At 43.5% G+C, this 18,277-nt stretch overlaps 1 protein-coding gene across 1 annotated transcript; it reads right to left on the bottom strand.

Annotated features, from left to right (window-relative positions):
• Positions 1-9,425: 9,425 nt before the first annotated feature.
• Positions 9,426-15,277, bottom strand: LOC129711617 (somatostatin-2-like). The gene is made up of 2 exons (XM_055659389.1): positions 15,095-15,277; positions 9,426-9,812 (listed from the first exon to the last, which is right to left on the bottom strand). The coding sequence occupies exons 1-2, from the start codon at positions 15,197-15,199 to the stop codon at positions 9,597-9,599; spliced, it is 321 nt and encodes a 106-aa protein (XP_055515364.1). The 5' UTR covers positions 15,200-15,277; the 3' UTR covers positions 9,426-9,596.
• Between the last annotated feature and the right edge of the window lie 3,000 nt (positions 15,278-18,277).

The following is an 18,277-nucleotide window of genomic DNA, read 5'->3' as shown; positions in this document are numbered from 1 at the left end:
CTCGGTGGGCCGAAGGGCCTGTTTCTGTGCCGTATCTTTAAACTAAACTAAACTAAACCACTAAGCCCACATGCACTTGACTTTTTAAACACTTTCTCAAATGCCAGGTCTAAATCGACCTTGAATGACCTGAATTTGTATTCTGTATTGGCCCTGCAAGAAGTGTATCTTAAAGATGTTTCATGAATGTGTTTTGTTTATTGCCTTTGCACGTTCTTCCCCACCCTGTGTTGTCACTGACTCTTTTTTAATGATAGTGTTGGATTGTTGGCCTTGGCTCTTGAGTGGAATCTCTGAATAAGATTTCAAAGTACGCAGTTCCCTTGTGAGTCGCCCTCCTGTGAATCATGTGACATTATACTGTCTCTCTGTGCTGGCATCGCAGTGGCCTCTCACAGTTTGCTCTGTGTTTAACCATTGTGTTCGTTCCAAAGAGCCCGCAGTATAAGTGTGGTAAGAAATTATAGATATGGCAAAGTGAGTGATTAGACTGTAATTTAGTCGCGAGATTCAGGTGACGTGCGTGAACCTTGTGGCCCGGCTTTGATGACTTATGATGTCATCCAAACCCCTCAATTAGATTACAACCTTGTTGTTCACTCCCAACCATCCATTATTCTGTACATTTAGAAATTCTACATGAGTGGATGACAATTATGTTACATCAGGCTGATCTGTGGAGCAGATTAACAGCTCGATGAAGGCTCGTGTCTTCAGCTTGCGAACACAATCCATTTGTGACTTTCTGCCTCCCTGGGGTCTGTGGCTGTTATCAATATGATGTCTTTGTTTGCTGCTTGTATATTTATAGAATCCGATTGTACTGAAGGGTTCCCTGTTGTTCCTCTGCGCTCTGTGCAGCGCAGTGTGTGGCCCCCATTCATACTCCGGTCCGCTCTCACCCTGCGTTGATCACTTCGGAGCTGTGCCGCTCAACCGAGCGTTTCGAACCGAAATTAGATGTGACAGCCCCCTGGTCCTCTACTCTTCCCTGAGATAACACCTCTCCTCTTTCCCCTGTAGACCTCATTACCGCCTGTGGAAACTGATTGTGTGCAAGTTGGCTGCATTATTTACAAGGTGACACAAAATGCTGGAGTAACTCAGCGGGTGAGGCAACATCCATGGAGAGAAGGGATGGGCGACGTTGTGGGTCGAGACCCTTCTTCAGACAGAAATAATCTTATGATAAGAAATAGGGGTGGGGGGAGGGTGCATCATCCCAATTTGAATCCAAATAATTTGTATCAGTATCAGTGAAAATCAGACACTTTAAAAACAAATTGGAGAAACAGCACCTCGTATTCCGCTTGGGCAGTTTACAACCCAGCGGTATGAATTTGATTTCTCTAATTTTAAGTAACCCTTGCATTCCCTCTCCCATCCTGCTAGTTTCACTGTTTCCATTCATATATCTCTTCCACAGCCATAGAAACATAGACATAGAAACATAGAAATTAGGTGCAGGAGTAGGCCATTCGGCCCTTCGAGCCTGCACCGCTATTCAATATGATCATGGCTGATCATCCAACTCAGTATCCCGTACCTGCCTTCTCTCCATACCCTCTGATCCCCTTGGCCACAAAGGCCACATCTAACTCCCTCTTAAATATAGCCAATCAACTGGCCTCAACTACCCTCTGTGGCAGAGAGTTCCAGAGATTCACCACTCTCTGTGTGAAAAAAGTTCTCCTCATCTCGGTTTTAAAGGATTTCCCCCTTATCCTTAAGCTGTGACCCCTTGTCCTGGACTTCCCCAACATCGGGAACAATCTTCCTGCATCTAGCCTGTCCAACCCCTTAAGAATTTTGTACGTTTCTATAAGATCCCCTCTCAATCTCCTAAATTCTAGAGAGTATAAACCAAGTCTATCCAGTCTTTCTTCATAAGACAGTCCTGACATCCCAGGAATCAGTCTGGTGAACCTTCTCTGCACTTCCTCTATGGCAATAATGTCCTTCCTCAGATTTGGAGACCAAAAGTGCACGCAATACTCCAGGTATGGTCTCACCAAGACCCTGTACAACTGCAGTAGAACCTCCCTGCTCCTATACTCAAATCCTCTTGCTATGAAAGCCAACATACCATTCGCTTTCTTTACTGCCTGCTGCACCTGCATGCCTACCTTCAATGACTGGTGTACCATGACACCCAGGTCTCGCTGCATCTCCCCCTTTCCCAGTCGGCCACCATTTAGATAATAGTTTGCTTTCCCGTTTTTGCCACCAAAATGGATAACCTCACATTTATCCACATTATACTGCATCTGCCAAACATTTGCCCACTCACCCAGCCTATCCAAGTCACTTTGCAGTCTCCTAGCATCCTCCTCACAGCTAACACTGCCCCCCAGCTTAGTGTCATCCAACTTGGAGATATTGCCTTCAATTCCCTCATCCAGATCATTAATATATATTGTAAATAGCTGGGGTCCCAGCACTGAGCCTTGCGGTACCCCACTAGTCACTGCCTGCCATTGTGAAAAGGACCCGTTTACTCCTACTCTTTGCTTCCTGTTTGCCAGCCAGTTCTCTATCCACATCAATACTGAACCCCAATGCCGTGTGCTTTAATGGACCATTATGGGCTCTGCATTTCCTTGCTCACGGCACTGCTCTGATTTGTTCTAAACCTTTTCATACCTCTAGATTTCCCCCTACCCTTGTTAATCCTGGCTAAATTGGATCAGCTAGGACTGCAAAATGGGGTTAGGGTTCATGGTTGCTGGGAGATTTGGTCAAATTGGAATTTCTCTCTGCAAAGCTGGGACAGGGAGTCTGAAATTTAGACAATTTGTAAGCAAAGAACGGGAAACCTTGCAAACCATGTCAATCTGGTACTAAACGCATAGAATGGATTGGATGGCTGCAAACCAGATTTACATCTTGTAAATAGTTTGTAAATAATGCTGCAGAGTCTGACTCTGCTAAGTGTTGATTGGATGAGGTGCTGAGCCTTGTCTGAGATTTCTGTTAATCAGGGTAAATGTTTCCAAGTTGACTTCATCTCGAAGTCCGTTGTGAATACGATGGGTTGAACTGTTATATCATTGTGTTAGGGAAATGCCTGTTATGTATGGGGTTAATCGATACCTGTAATTGGGTTATTGAGAGACAACCCCCGTGTGGTTCGGGCCTCGAGTTCGCGGGGCATACAAAAGTCCATGGTCACGAGGCTTAGGGTCGATCTTCTGGAAGAGCCCTCAGGACCTCGTACCCGTCTGGAGTGCCTCTGTCTGCGCGAGGCCTAGAGGGCTTGAACAGATAGACGCAGGGATCGAACCCGCGCTTTTGGTAAAATAAAATTTAGTTGATTCAAGTGCTTGATTCAGAGTTTTTACTGAAACTAGACAGGGGGGGGGGGCTTAGAAACGAGCAATTATCACCCTGACTCTCAGTCTGAAGGAGGGTCTCCACCTGAAACGTCACCTATTCCTTTTCTCCAGAGATGCTGCCTGACCTACTGAGTTATTCCATCATTTTGTGTCTATCATCGGTGTTAACAAGGATCTGCTGTTCCTTCCTGCACTTTAAAAGCAGTCAGGAATTCCATTAATATCAATAATACATTCTGTGCATTCAACTCTTATGTATCTCTCTCTGTATATAATATTGAGGGCCCATCGCTGGGAAGTATAGGTGAGACGGATTAATGAGAAGGGATTGAACTGGAATTAGAAGGGAACAGATTGGGCTCTGATCCCCCATTGTAGACCCGTCTCTCCAGTGATGAGTGAGCCAGTGGGCTAGTCACTACAATGTTCATAAGTTGATAAGTGTCCCACCAAGGTCCATCAAGTCTACTCCGCTATTCAATCATGGCTGATCTATCTCTCCCTCCTAACCCAATTCTCTTGCCTTCTCCCCATTACCCCTGACACCCCATACTAATCACCCGCACTAATGTGTGGGAGGGTGCAAAGATTCTGAAGAACTGATCACTGAGCCTGCACTGTGAAACAGAAAAAAAAAGGAAATATTTTCAAACTACAATCTAGTTGCAAATGTTGCACCTTTTTTTTCTTTTAGAGAGCATGAATGGAATAGTTCATTCTTTGGCGTGTGGGATTATTTCATTCATGCCATTAGTCCGCTGATGCTTTCAACTTCCCATTAACAGCCTACTAGTTGAGATTCCTCGAGACTGGTCTGTAAATCTAATTTCATTATTTAAGCCTTGACTTAAAAGGAGAATAAGTACAGCCACATAAAATTAAATACATGAAATTTCTCCAACTCTTTGAACAAATTGCTCCGGCTGCTTAGACAAAGGTCCTGTGATATTATAGAAACAAAGAACTGCAGATGCTGGTTTATATCACTATCTTTGCTGTGATACTATACTGGATTTTTATTATTGCATTGGGTGAAACAGAGTTCACGGCATTTAAAGACAATTATTCATTGTTTTCAGGTTATGGGCTCCAATGGCAAGGCCCACATTGGTTTGGGAACAGCTCTGCCCAAGACCGAAAAAAAATTGAAGAGTGTCGTGGATGTAGCCCAGTCCATCATCCACTAACCTTCATGCTGCCTCGGAAGAGCAGCCAACATAATCAAAGAATTTTCCTGCCCCGGTTATTCCCTCTTCTCCCCGCTACTATCGGGCAGAAGATACAGAAGCTTGGCAATGGGAACTACCAGACTCAAGAACAGCTCCTTCCCCTGTTGTCAGGCTTCTGAATGATCCTTGCATTAGCTACGATATTCTTTGATTCACCTCTACCCCATTGCTGACATTGGACTTTTCTCTGGAACTGATGCACAACAAAGCTGAGAACTATATTCTGCACTCTGTATCTTTCACTTTGCTCCCGATTTTGTTTAGTTCAGTTTAGTTTAGAGATAGAGCATGGAAATAGGTCCTTCGGTCCACCGAGACCCTGCCAACCAGCAAGCCCTGTACACTAGCACTATCCTACACACATTAGGGACAATTTACAATTTTACAGAAGCCATGCCTCTGGCATCACCATGCCACCCTGCTGTGCTTGACTTGAGTTTGACTTGAATGTGGTTATGTACAGTATAAATCTGATTTTATTCAATAGCAAAGCAATGCTTTTCACTGTACCTCAGTACACATGACTATAGGAAAACCTGAACCGAAATTAATTGCCATCCCAATCTGACCTCGAGAGATGGTGGCTGTCATCCTTTCTGAACCGCTGCAATCCTTCTAGGTCTCTATCCCGTATCTCTCCCCCCCCCCCCCTCCTCCCCACTTCTCCAACAGTGTTTTGCGGGAGGCGGTTCTAGGCTTTAGACCCATCAATGATGAGTGAATGGTGATATAGTGCCAGGTATTGGAGCGGAGCCTGTTGATGGTGGTGTCTCCTGCACTGGAAGCTCACAAACTAGGAAATCATCAGTAAGATGACTGCAACACTTCATCCCTTCATTTTAATAGAGAGAAGCCACCTATTACGTATCTAAGTGTTTTGTTGTGATGTGGGAAAGAACCTCATTGTGTGATCCTCAATGGACGTATCTAAACCGCTCATTAGCTGGCCACTGGAGCAGTGCATGAATGACCATTTCATGTGTGGGTTTTGGGTTAGCGGTCACAAAGGTACCAGGAATAGGAAGCTATTGATGGAAGCTGAACATTATCACAGTTTAGACATTAGACTTTAGAGATACAGTGCGGAAACAGGCCCTGTGGCCCACCAAGTCCGCACTGACCAGCGATCACCCCGTACACTAGCACTATCCTACACACCGGGGACAATTTACAATTTGACTGAAACCAATTAACCTACAAACATGTACATCTTTAGAATGTGGGAGGAAACTGGAGCAGCCTGGGAAAACCCACACGGTCACGGAGAGAATGTACAAACTCCTTACAGACAGCACCCATAGTCGGGATTGAACTTGGGTCTCTGACGTTCTAAGGCAACAACTCACTGTGCCACTATGCCACCCTAAAGTTGACAGAGTACCACTCAAGTATGAGCCTGTAGTAAGGAACTATAGAAGAACTGGCTACATGGAAGGTATCAGAGGGTGATGGTGGAAAGTAGTTTTGTCGACTGGAGGCCTGTGACTAATGGTGTGCCTCATGGATTGGTTTATGATTTATATCAAAAATATGGATCAGAATGTACAAGGCATGATTAGTAAGTTTGCAGATGACACTAAAGTGGGTGATATTGTCGACAGTGAAGATGATTATAACAGCAGGATCTTGATCAGCTGGGCAAGTTGGCTGGGGAATGCTTAATGGAGTTTGATGCAGTTAATTGCTAGATGTTGCATTATGAAAAGTCGAACATGAGCAGGACCTTCACAGCGAATGGCAGGACCCTGGGCAGTGTTGTAGAACAGAAGGAGCTAGAAGTGCAGGTACACAGTTCCCTGAAAATGGAACTTCTTCAACCACCTGTGACATTAAACAGATGCTGGTTTTCATGACATCTGTAAAGTGGCACTTTTTTTGACTTGGGCTATTTCTTTTGCAGGATGAATGTATGGCCAATATATAGTTCTCATCCCTAAAAGACCTACAGATGATGGTGGTGAGCTACTAGTTAAACGTAAAGAAGTCGATTAGTGCAGGTGTCAGGGGTTATGGGGAAAAGGCAGGAGAATGGGGTGAAGAGGGAAAGATAGATCAGACGTGATTGAATGGCTGAGTAGACTTGATCTGACGAATGGCCTAATTCAGCTCCTATCACTTATAAACTTATCAACAGTCAGCTTGTTGTAAGCCCGGAATCAAGTTAACACTGGAACGGTTTTCCTTTCCAAAAGGCAATTGCTGATCAACATGCTTTTTTGCAACAGTTGGTTAATTTCATGGTCTTGACAATTCTTGATTTAGTTATTCATTTTATTTCCTATCTACTATGGTGGGTTTTGAGTTCATTTCCAGATCATTAGTCCAGGTCTCCGAATCCTGTGGATATTTTGTTTTACCTAGTTTTTTACAACACTAAACTTTTATTGTTATCTATTTCCAAACGTATTTAGATTTTAATTTTTGATTCAAAGTAGTAACTTATTATTCCGGAGAACATTTATAAATGAAGGAATGGATGACTAACAAAAGCAGAGAAGGCACTTATCATTAAGAAAATTAAATTTACACAGTGGAGGTTCTGCAGCAACAGTCTCCAACAGAGCAAAAATCATTAAAATATTATATTTTTATTTTCAAGTGGTTCAGAACCGTAATGGGGCAAATTGCTGTATATTTTTTATGATTTTTGAATCAGCATCATTGCTCTTATTGCTGGATATATCATAGTCTTTCAATCGTCACCCTAACTGGGACCCAGTTGGAAGATTGGAACCATTTACATGAGTCATGTTTTATTCCTAAACTTGGGGAAAGGAAGTTAAGGAAGAAGACTATTACTAAAGAAAGGGATCAAACTCTGCTTCATGGGCCCTCATCAATGTGAACACAACGATTCAGCTGAGATTTCAGTTGTGGTTTGTTAATGCATAGTGTCTTTGATTTATTTTGTTCTCCCCATCTTGCTCTCTCCCGCTCTCTATCTCTCTATCTCTCTCTCGCTCTGTCTGTCTGTCTGTCTGTCTGTCTGTCTGTCTGTCTGTCTGTCTGTCTGTCTGTCTTTCACATAAAATGATGGAGTAACTCAGCAGGACAGGCAGCATCTCTGGAGAGAAGGAATGGGTGACATTTTGGATCGATACTATCTATCTCTCTCTCTATCTCTATCTCTCGCTCTATCTCTCGCTCTATCTCTCGCTCTATCTATCTATCTATCTATCTATCTATCTATCTATCTATCTATCTATCCATCTATCCATCTATCCATCTATCCATCTATCTATCTATCTATCTATCTATCTATCTATCTATCTATCTATCTATCTATCTACCCTACCCTACCCCCTACCCCCTTTCAATGCACCTCGCGTGCTCGCCTTGACTGCGTGAAGAGGTGCTGATGAAATTCCAACACAGTGACAAGACATTCAGATTTCCCTATGCGAGGAGACGACCGCAGAATTCCCGAATGCTTCTGATGGGATGGAAGTCGCCGAGAATCCCTCACACTCGCCGTGGAAGAGCTGTCGGTGTAAATTACCCAGCCTCGATGGCAGAGACTGGAGGATCTGCAAGTGACTCAATCTGTCACAGGTCATGTTGTGTTTCCAATTTATTTGACTGTTGTTAAATATTTTATGTGTTCTTGGAAATGTGTTTATACGAGTATAATATACTACAAGTATACTATCAATCCCATTATACTAGTATAATATATTTGTTATATGTTTGCATAGCCTATATAAAACTTTATGTTTGGAAGTGTATCTGGTATAATATATTATATACTATATGTTTGTATACTGTTTACTGTTATATACTGGTATAATAATAATATACTATTATATACTATGTTTATAGTAAAAACCTAGAAACTCTAAGGTTTATATACGTTATGTAAACCTATAACAAATATTATGAAATGTTTTTTTTAATGTATTTATTTTTGAATGCCCAGGTCGTTCTAAAACATGGAGCGCTTGGCGACTTTGACACTCCATGTGCAGTAATATCGCTCCTGTCGACACCTCCGCCGGAGACTACATTGATACATTATCCCCACGCCCTGTATTGCAATCCCATATTCCCATTGCACCGCCAACGCCTCCACCACAAGCAGTTCCAACTGGGTCACCCCTGCAAGGTGTTGTTCTGGGTCACCTGAGGTAAACTCAAGCTTTAATTGAAAATCAGCCTTTTTGACTGTAGTATCTCTGCGCCTTCTCGTTTTCTTCTGTTTCCCCCGATAGCCTGAAAACTGTAACGTCCAGGGTCAGGAACAGCTTCTTCCCTACAGCCCATCAGGCTAGTAAACTCTGCAACCATCATTAAACTCTGAACTACATAAACTATTATTGTTATTATTGCAATATGATTGTTTTTATGGGTACGTATGTGTGCGTGTTTGTACGTGTGTGTGAGTGTGTGTGTGTGTGTGTGTGTATATATACCTACACATTGAACTTTTTTTCTCGTTTACTATGTAGTTTACAGTGTACTATGTTTACATATTCTGCTGTGTTGCTGCAAGTAAGAATTGCAGTGTTCCATCTGGGACATATGACAATAAAAAACTCTTGACTTGTTATCTCATCTCTTGCCGTTCACTCTAGGTTTCTTTCCCCTTGTTAACCCTCTCTCCCTCTCTCTCTTATCTCTTCCACCCTCTCACAATCCCACTCCCCCACCTTTCCTTGCCTCTTACACTTTCCCCACACAATCCTCGAGTCTCTATCCCCGCTCCCTCCTCCCAAACTTCATATAAACCTCCTACCTCCACCACCTCCAGTTTAAATTATATTTGGAATATTTTGGAGGACCAAGAAACCAAGAAGAACCAAGAATCACCTTTGAAAGGTAAAATCTTAAAACAATTAAGAAAACAAACTGGGACTAGTTTCATTAGCTTGGATTCACTTTATTTCTCAAACTAGATGAATACTGAGGCATCATTTGAAAATTGCACAATCATGCTTTTTTTGTGCAAAATAAAAATTGTTTTTACCCCACAGGCGAATAAAACCTAAAGCGCTAAATCAATTCCATTGAGGGGAGTTTTAATGCGGCGGCGGCGTCAGCAGTTGGTAAAGGTCTTCCAAAAGAAACTCTTGCAGGCGGTTTTGTGATTTCTCTTGGGCAACTTAGTGACGATGGACCTCTGCTCCAGTTTCTCCTCCTCCATGTCCTCGGGGTTCGGGAAGGTGCTCTCAATCCCCATCTGATTGCTGCCGGAGTCTAGCAGTCCGGATAAGAGCTTCACGATAACCTCGTTCCTCTCCTTGTTCAGATCCTGAGGACAAACGCTCAGTGTTATTGCGCTGCTTCACTGCATTACTCTCAGCCAACAAATAAACCGTTCTACATTTCCTTGACCAGCGCCTGCTTTGATCTGTCGTTTTCACACCTTTCCCTTCCATATCGCTAGTTTCCCTCTCCCCTGACATCAGTCTGAAGAAGTGTCTCGAAGTCACCGGTTCCTTCTCTCCGGAGATGCTGCCTGTCCCGCTGAGTTACACCAGCATTTTGTGCTGCTATTAAACACTCACGACTCCGTGTATTGTTTATTTTTGTGTCCCAGAAATTAAACGAGGGATTTCCAGACCAAAGACCAGCTGCTTGAATCCCTCCACCCGCCCCCTCCCTCCGTCCATCCCATCCTATCCCAATCGATTTCCTCACCTCGATAACGTTGTGTGTTTGTATTCATCACCTCATGGAAACATAGAGGGGTACAAACACAAAGACAGGCCCTCTGTCTCTATTCAGGATCTTGCCTGGATAATAGTCGCAGAAAGTTTCACACCTAGTGACGTTTTTTGGAACTTTCTGTTGTAGGGAACTAATTTGCAACCTTAGATAGACACAACTTGCTGGGTCAGGCAGCATCCCTGGACAGAAGGAAAGGGAGAGGTTTTGGGTCGAGACCCTTCTTCAGATCTTGCCAACTCCAGCAAGATCTCAGCGCCTACAGTTCCCCGAGTCAGCGATGGTGTTTATTGTGGATTAAACAACAGTCGGGATTCAGTGGAAACGCCCGCGTTTTCTGTCATCATTGAGATAGGATCCCTGAAGAATTGGTTACGGAGTCTGAAGAAGGGTCTCGACCCGAAACGTCACCCATTCCTTCTCTCCAGAGATGCTGCCTGTCCCGCTGCGTTACTCAAGCTTTTTGTGTCTATCTCCGGTTTAAATTTTAAATTAGCATCTGCAGTTCCTTCCTACACATACTCCTGAGCAATCAGTACGGGGGGGGTTAACATCACCTTAAACAGCAACGTGCAGCGTTTTAGTGCGATGGAACCTTGATTACACTATTCTAATCCTGGACCCGCAAACATGAGAATACATGTGAACAAGAAAACGAGGATCAGAATCAAAAGGGATTATTTTTTTCTCCCCTCTTAGTTTCTGGTAAATAGTTGCATCGGCACTGGGACTCGTCAGCCAACCGCTGAGACTTCATGTTGTATAGGAAGGAACTGACATTTCGGGTCGGGACCCGCTGAGTTACTCCAGCACTCTGGATTTATAAACCGGCATCTGCAGTTCCTTTCTACACAAATAACTGCGCGCTTTTCTTTTTGTGAATGGAAGGCTGCACCTAAGGTTTTCGCAGGGTATGAAATATATTGGTGGGCTTTTGTCACCGTGGAGAGAGATGCGAGTTAAACACTTCACTACAGACTGCGCGATGACGATTGACTGCGCTGCAGAGCCAGCGGTGAAAAGATTTGAACACACCAGCGGAGATACTGTAGTTGTGCGATGCCGCTCTGAGGATATCACGGATCAACAATCACAATCTTCCAATGAAAGTCACTCACGGTGAGGCTGAACATGAACCTTCTCTTGTAAGTGGCTGGCTGTGTGTTTTATAGTAAAGCGCAGTGTGTGGGAAGGATTTCACTCGCTGCTATTTTCTGATAATAATGTACATCGCAGTATGTGTCATTCTCTGGTAGTTTTCCATTCAACTAATAACTTGACATCTTCTCCTTGGTTGTTTATCTAAGCAAATCACCCACATTAGCGACATTAACTGTTCAGTGGAGTTAACAATTGCAGCTTGTTTTAAAACAACAGGGTAAAATGTGTTTAAGAGGGAACTGCAGATGCTGGAGAATCGAAGGTTACACAGAAAAGCTGGAGAAACTCAGCGGGTGCAGCAGAAGAAGGGTTTCGGCCCGAAACGTCGCCTATTTCCTTCGCTCCATAGATGCTGCTGCACCCGCTGAGTTTCTCCAGCTTTTCTGTGTAACCCAGGGTAAAATGTGTGCTCCAAGGAACCCTATATAAACGAAGTCATATACCTCACCAGTAGCTTATTACAGTTCATCCCAGGTGTAGGTCTGATCTGGGTAGACTAGGAAGAATCCTGGTACAGTTCCTGGATCATGCTGCAATTTAATTGATATCCTTCATGCTAATAGTTGAAGGCATCTCTCTATTGGAAAATGAAAGTAGGATGGAAATGGGAGCATGGAAACAGGAGATTCATTTGTCTCCCTGGACTGACTGACCTCCCATCAAGTACCTGATGATGGATCCAATATCATGAGAACATTACTGTAATAACAAGCAACCAAACAACCAAAAGGTGCTGGTTAATATCAAGGATAGACACCAAATGCTGGAGTAAGCCAGCGGGTCTGGCGGCATCGACTGGAGACAATGTACAGGTGACGTTTCGAATCAGCTCTGAAAAGGTTCCTGATCCAAAACGTCACTGATACATTTTCTCCATGGCATGGCAGTATTAACAGTATGCTATTATTTACATTTTAGTTTCCTCCCACCCCCCCCCCCTCCCCCCCCCCACTGTCTGGTCCTAAATACAATCTAACAATGAATACTCCTGCCACTTCTACTCACAATCAGATGTAATATTCATATTGAGTTTATATTTGGTGAGCGGGCCAGTGGGGCGCATACATTGGTGTCAATTATCAGCCTCGGGAGAGAAGGGATTGAAGAACAGTAGCTTGGTAGAAACTGAGAGGAACTGAGAGAAAACAGTTTCAACATCCTGTATAGAACTGCAGAGTGAGGAGCAAATGAGATGTGATCTGTGCAGGGTGATCACCAAGGGGCTTTTCAAAAGCATCCAGTTCTCCATTCAGCACAATATAAGGCCAGGTCATTGATTTATCCTTCCTGTACCTGAATATAAAAGTGTGAAAAAGCTGGTAAACAAGGAATTAATCCTTTACTGTAAGTACTAAATGAACTCAAAATCTTCCAAAGGTTATGCCTCCTTCCTTTCCTCAACTGCGTAAAGATATGAACACTATTTCATTTAGCAAAGGATTTGATTCTTGTCCATCTAGAGGGTGAGGTGGTACAGTACTTCAATAGCAAGTGAAGAGACTGTTGGATGGTGAGTGTAGGGAGTGGGCATGTTCACACAGTTGCAGGATGTCATTCTGAACAGTAAGGGAATGGACCTGGCAGTCATGGACTATAATAGACATGATGACTCAAAGGCTTTTATTTCTGATCATAGTTTTGATGACTGCAGCGTATCACCAAAATCAATCCGAGTTGATCCATTGGCTTTGTATGTTGTCAATCAACTGTCAAATCTGGGGGGTGAGGGTTAGATTGGAAGAGAGGAGACTGCCCTGGACCCATCTCCTACCTGAGTCAAGTGTGTACGAAGGAACTGCAGATGCTGGTTCAAATCGAAGATAGAGACAAAAGGCTGGAGTTACTCAGCGGGTCAGACAGTATCTCTGGAGAAAAGGTATAGGTGACGTTTCGGGTCCAGACCTTCTTCAGTCCTTTTCTTAAAGATGTTGCGTGACCCACTGAGTTACTCCAGGATTTGTGACTATCCTACCCGAGTCACGGAGTCACAGCATTTCCTAATTCCTCACAAATGGAAATCAATGCCTGTCAGTGTGGTACATTTTAGGTAGATTGCCTGGATTAGCCAGACTCTGTTAGTTAACCTCACCTCCAAATGTATCCTTACCCAGCATAAAGCATTGCCCTTTCCAAAGATTACTCCCTTTAGACTAAGCAGCAGTGATACTCCTACCCTTTCTGTTCCCATCTCTTATAATTTATAACAGAGTCCCATTTAACAGCCCAGGGACCTGCTAGAAGTAAGATAGCACCAAAGGGAAAATTAGGGATGAGAATGCACTGTAAAATCAAGCACTCGTAATTAAAAGTACATGCATGCACTCAGGCTGCTACATCATGAATAGCTGGAAGGCAGAGGAGAGGAGAATTAGTTGCAAGTGGAGAATGTATTTGCACAATTACTACCATGACAGTCATTTATAAACTGAAAACCGTTTCCAATTGCATGGCACCGAGAACTGAGCAACCTAAGGGTGCTACTGACCCGGGTAATGCAAGTGAATAATTCTGCGGTGACATTAACACTGCCTGTAGCGCCCCATTAGATTAAGAAGCGAGTGCCTTTCTAGGATGTTAATCTCCAGCGAGGTGGGAATACACTGTTTCTGAGTTGTGGCTGATCACAGCTAAGGATGTTCCACACCTATCTTTGTCATAAGGTCACTAAAACTCCTGTTTACAATGAATCTCTTCAAATCGCCTTCTCCACGTTCATTACAAGCAGGAAAAGGTCTTTCTCAGGGACTCCAACCTTCGCCTTTTCATTTTGTGTCAGTTTCCTCTTTCCTGTTCTATATTTGTTTTCCATTCTCTCACTCTCACCGAGTTTTTTTTGTTATTTTGAACTGGTGAACATTTTTGCATTCTCTCTGTCTCCTATGCTCTCTCTTCCCTCTCTCTCGATGTTTCTCTGTGTGCCTCCTATGCTCTCTTGCTTTCTCTCTCTCTCCCCCATCTCTCTGTCTCTACCCTCTCCCCTTTTTCTCTCCGTCTCTACCCTCTCCCCTCTTTCTCTCCGTCTCTGTCTCTCTCATTCTCTTTCTCTCTCTCTCTCTTTCTGTCTCTCTCTCTCTGTTGCACCCTCTCTCTATTTCTCTCTGGACCCCCCTTCCAAAACTTACATTTTGGAGCACACAATTTGGCTTCATTTCTTTCCCCATCTACTTAGTTTGCTACTTTATTTACTCCAAACATATTTCCACCTCTCACTCTGTTTCTCCCCTTTTTAATTATCATTTCCCATTGTTTTTTCTGATCCTGTCCATCCTCTCTCTTCCCTGCACAATAATCTTTTTTCAACCTGCCTTTATTTTCCTGCAATTCTCGTTTGATCACTTTGGACTCACGATCCCCGTGATTTACTCCTCTCTCATTTACATGACCCTCCAACTCCAAGTTCCCTGTCTCAGCAAACATTTTCATCCTTGCTTCAAGAAAAAAATAATTTCACGAAATCTGTGATAAAATCGAATGCTCCTCTTACTGCTTTCTTCCTTTGTCTGCTCTCCTTTCTCATTTATTTTCTTTGTTTCTCTGCAATCTCTAAATCAGTCAGGTCTGTTTCGCTGTCCCATGCATTTCTCTCACACACACATATACTGGTGCTTGCTCCTCGATCCCCTTGCTCTTTGCCTCCTTGCCTCTTCATCAATTTTTATTCCCCTTCAGTGACGTTCCTCAACTGATTCCTCAGGTATCACTCACCTGATTCAACCGAAGACTCAGCCTGTCTTCCAGAGGTGCTGCTGCCTTTACACTTGATGCCACAAGCAGCACAGACAGGAGGCTTGCCATTCCCAGCAACTGCATGCTGACTCTTGGTAATGGACCGAAGTGGAGTCTGGTCGAGATCTTCTCAATGCACCTCGACTAAGGAGTCTCTGCCTGGCTCTGCTGATCCCCAACCCTTTTATAATCCAGCACACCCCCGACCACTGACGCACAAGCGACCAAGGCGTCATTAAACATCAGAACCCATCAAAGACAACAATTACACTCCATCTGAGATTAACCATTCACTGACAACGTTCAATCAAATCATAGAGTGGATAAACCCGACAGTATTGAATTGCTGCGATAAACTGTCTTTAGATAAAAAGAATAAAATTAAATGTCGGACGTTTGTCCCCAGACAACGTTGGAGCCTTCAGTGTAGGAACTATTCTGATATTTTCAAGCAGGATCTAACAATAAACATTTCACGGTGAGAATATTTCTTTGTGCTGCTGGAGAGGAACACGGAGTAAACGGAGTGATTTTCACCATTTCTAACTGTAATTAAATTTAACATATGATTTCCTGATGAAGCTTGTGGAATATTCTTCAGCAGTGAAATAATAATCATTATACTAAATCTATTATATTTTATGCTCAAAAGTAAAATTTCAAGTTAACGCGATGAATCTTGTTCAGAATTAATTTCCCCTTTTCGTGTAATGCACTGCACAGTTTTCCTGGGCTGTTTTTTCCCATTGACTATAGATGCTCCTCATAGAAACATAGAAAATAGGTGCAGGAGTAGGCCATTCGGCCCTTCGAGCCTGCACTGCCATTTGATATGATCATTGCTGATCATCCAACTCATCCCTGCCTTCTCTCCATACCCCCTAATCCCTTTAGCCACAAGGGCCACATCTAACTCCCTCTTAAATATAGCCAATGAACTGGCCTCAACTACCTTCTGTGGCAGAGAATTCCACAGATTCACCACTCTCTGTGTAAAAAATGATTTCCTCATCTCGGTCCTAAAAGTCTTCCCTCTTATCCTTAAACTGTGACCCCTTGTTCTGGACTTCCCCAACATCGGGAATAATCTTCCTGTATCTAGCCTGTCCAACCCCTTAAGAATTTTGTAAGTTTCTATAAGATCCCCCCTCAGTCTCAAGAATTCCAACGTGTACAAGACGAGTCTATCCAGTCTTTCCTCATATGAAAGTCCTGCCATCCCAGGAATCAGTCTGGTGAACCTTCTCTGTACTCCCTCTATGGCAAGAATGTCTTTCCTCAGATTAGGAGACCAAAACTGTATGCAATACTCCAGGTGTGGTCTCACCTAGACCCTGTACAACTGCAGTAGAACCTCCCTGCTATGAATGTTAACATACCATTTGCTTTCTTCACTGCCTGCTGCACCTGCATTCCTACTTTCAATGACTGGTGTACCATGACACCCAGGTCTCGTTGCATCTTTCCTTTTCCTAATCGGCCACCATTCAGATAATAGTCTACTTTCCTGTTTTTGCCACCAAAGTGGATAACCTCACATTTATCCATATTATACTGCATCTGCCATGCCTTTGCCCACTCACCCAGCCTATCCAAGTCACCTTGCAGCCTCCTAACATCCTCCTCACAGCTAACACTGCCCCTCAGCTTCGTGTCATTCGCAAACTTGGAGATGTTGCATTCAATTCCCTCATCCAGATCATTAATATATATTGTAAATAGCTGGGGTCCCAGCACTGAGCCTTGAGGTACCCCACTAGTCACTGCCTGCCATTCTGAAAAGGACCTGTTTACTCCTACTCTTTGCTTCCTGTCTGCCAGCCAGTTCTCTATCCACATCAATACTGAACCCCCAATACCATGTGCTTTAAGTTTGTATGCTAATCTCTTATGTGGGACATTGTCGAAAGCCTTCTGAAAGTCCAGATATAACACATCCACTGGTTCTCCCTTATCCACTCTGCCAGTTACATCCTCGAAAAATTCTATAAGATTCGTCAGACATGATTTACCTTTCATAAATCCATGCTGACTTTGTCCAATGAACTCACCACTTTCCAAATGTGCTGCTATCCCATCTTTAATAACCGACTCCAGAATTTTCCCCACCACCGATGTTAGACTAACTGGTCTGTAATTCCCCGTTTTCTCTCTCCCTCTCTTTTTAAAAAGTGGGGTTACATTAGCTACCCTCCAGTCCTCATAACCCAGTATCTCTCCCAAGTGGCAGTCTTCATATACAAGCCTAGACATGGTTGCTGGCAGACAATTCATCCGTGCCAACATCACATCTGATCCCAGAAACAAAGAACTGCAGGCGCTGGTTTATACCAAAGTGCTGGAGTAACGCAGCGGGTCAGGCAGCATCTCTGGAGGAAAAGGATGGGTGACCTTTTGGGTCGGAATCCTTGTTCAGACTATTGCTGAACTCCATTGGAGAGAGAGAAAGAATTTCTTCAAAGTAGGCACACCTTGAGGAGATTTTGCAGTGCAGTAAGCCAAAATGTAGAAACAAAGAGCTACAGATGCTGCTTTATACCAAAGATAGACATAAAGTGCTGCAGTAAGTCTGATGAAGTGTCCCGAACCGAAACGTCACCTATCCTTTCCCTGCAGAGATGCTGCCTGACCCGCTGAGTCACTCCAGCACTTTGTGTCTATCTTTCACACCTGATCCTGTTGCCCTACTGGTGCCACTGTGCAGAGAGCCATAGAGTCTCACAGCACAGAAACAGGCCCATTGTCCACCATGGCAGCCATCTACACAAGACCCATTTACCCACATTAGATTTGTAGCCTTCAGTGCCGTTGCGATTCAAGTGTTTGTCCAAAATCCTCTTGAATGTTGTGACAGTATCTGCCTTCACCAACTCTTCACCTCTTCCTGCATTTCAGACTCCAATCAAATTCTCCTTCAGATTCCCTCTGTAGGAGCCATTTAGCTTAGAAAGTTTATTATAATCATGTCGGGTTATCTTTAAATTTTATCCGCCTATAATTATGTGGGTGGGATTTATACGCAGTCTGGGGCGTGTTCATAGCTGGGATTTGGCGCAGACTCTCAGATAGTTTAGATTAGTTCGATGAAGACTACGGGGAAGATATAGTTTTGGATCACCATGATCACGAGCATGATTGAAACGTTTAGATGCTGGAAGTCGA

Source organism: Leucoraja erinacea, chromosome 30 (genome assembly GCF_028641065.1).
Source record: "Leucoraja erinacea ecotype New England chromosome 30, Leri_hhj_1, whole genome shotgun sequence".
NCBI lineage: Eukaryota > Metazoa > Chordata > Chondrichthyes > Rajiformes > Rajidae > Leucoraja > Leucoraja erinaceus.
The sequence above is the reverse complement of the archived record's forward strand: the minus strand, read 5'-3'. Positions and strand labels throughout refer to the sequence as shown.

Coding starts and splice junctions, on each gene's coding strand:
- LOC129711617 (XM_055659389.1), bottom strand. CDS start 15,199: ATGCAGTTGCTGGGAATGGCAAGCCTCCTGTCTGTGCTGCTTGTGGCA. Junction 9,813..15,094: donor TGAGTCTTCGGTTGAATCAG/GTGAGTGATACC, acceptor GTTTGTCCTCAG/GATCTGAACAAGGAGAGGAA.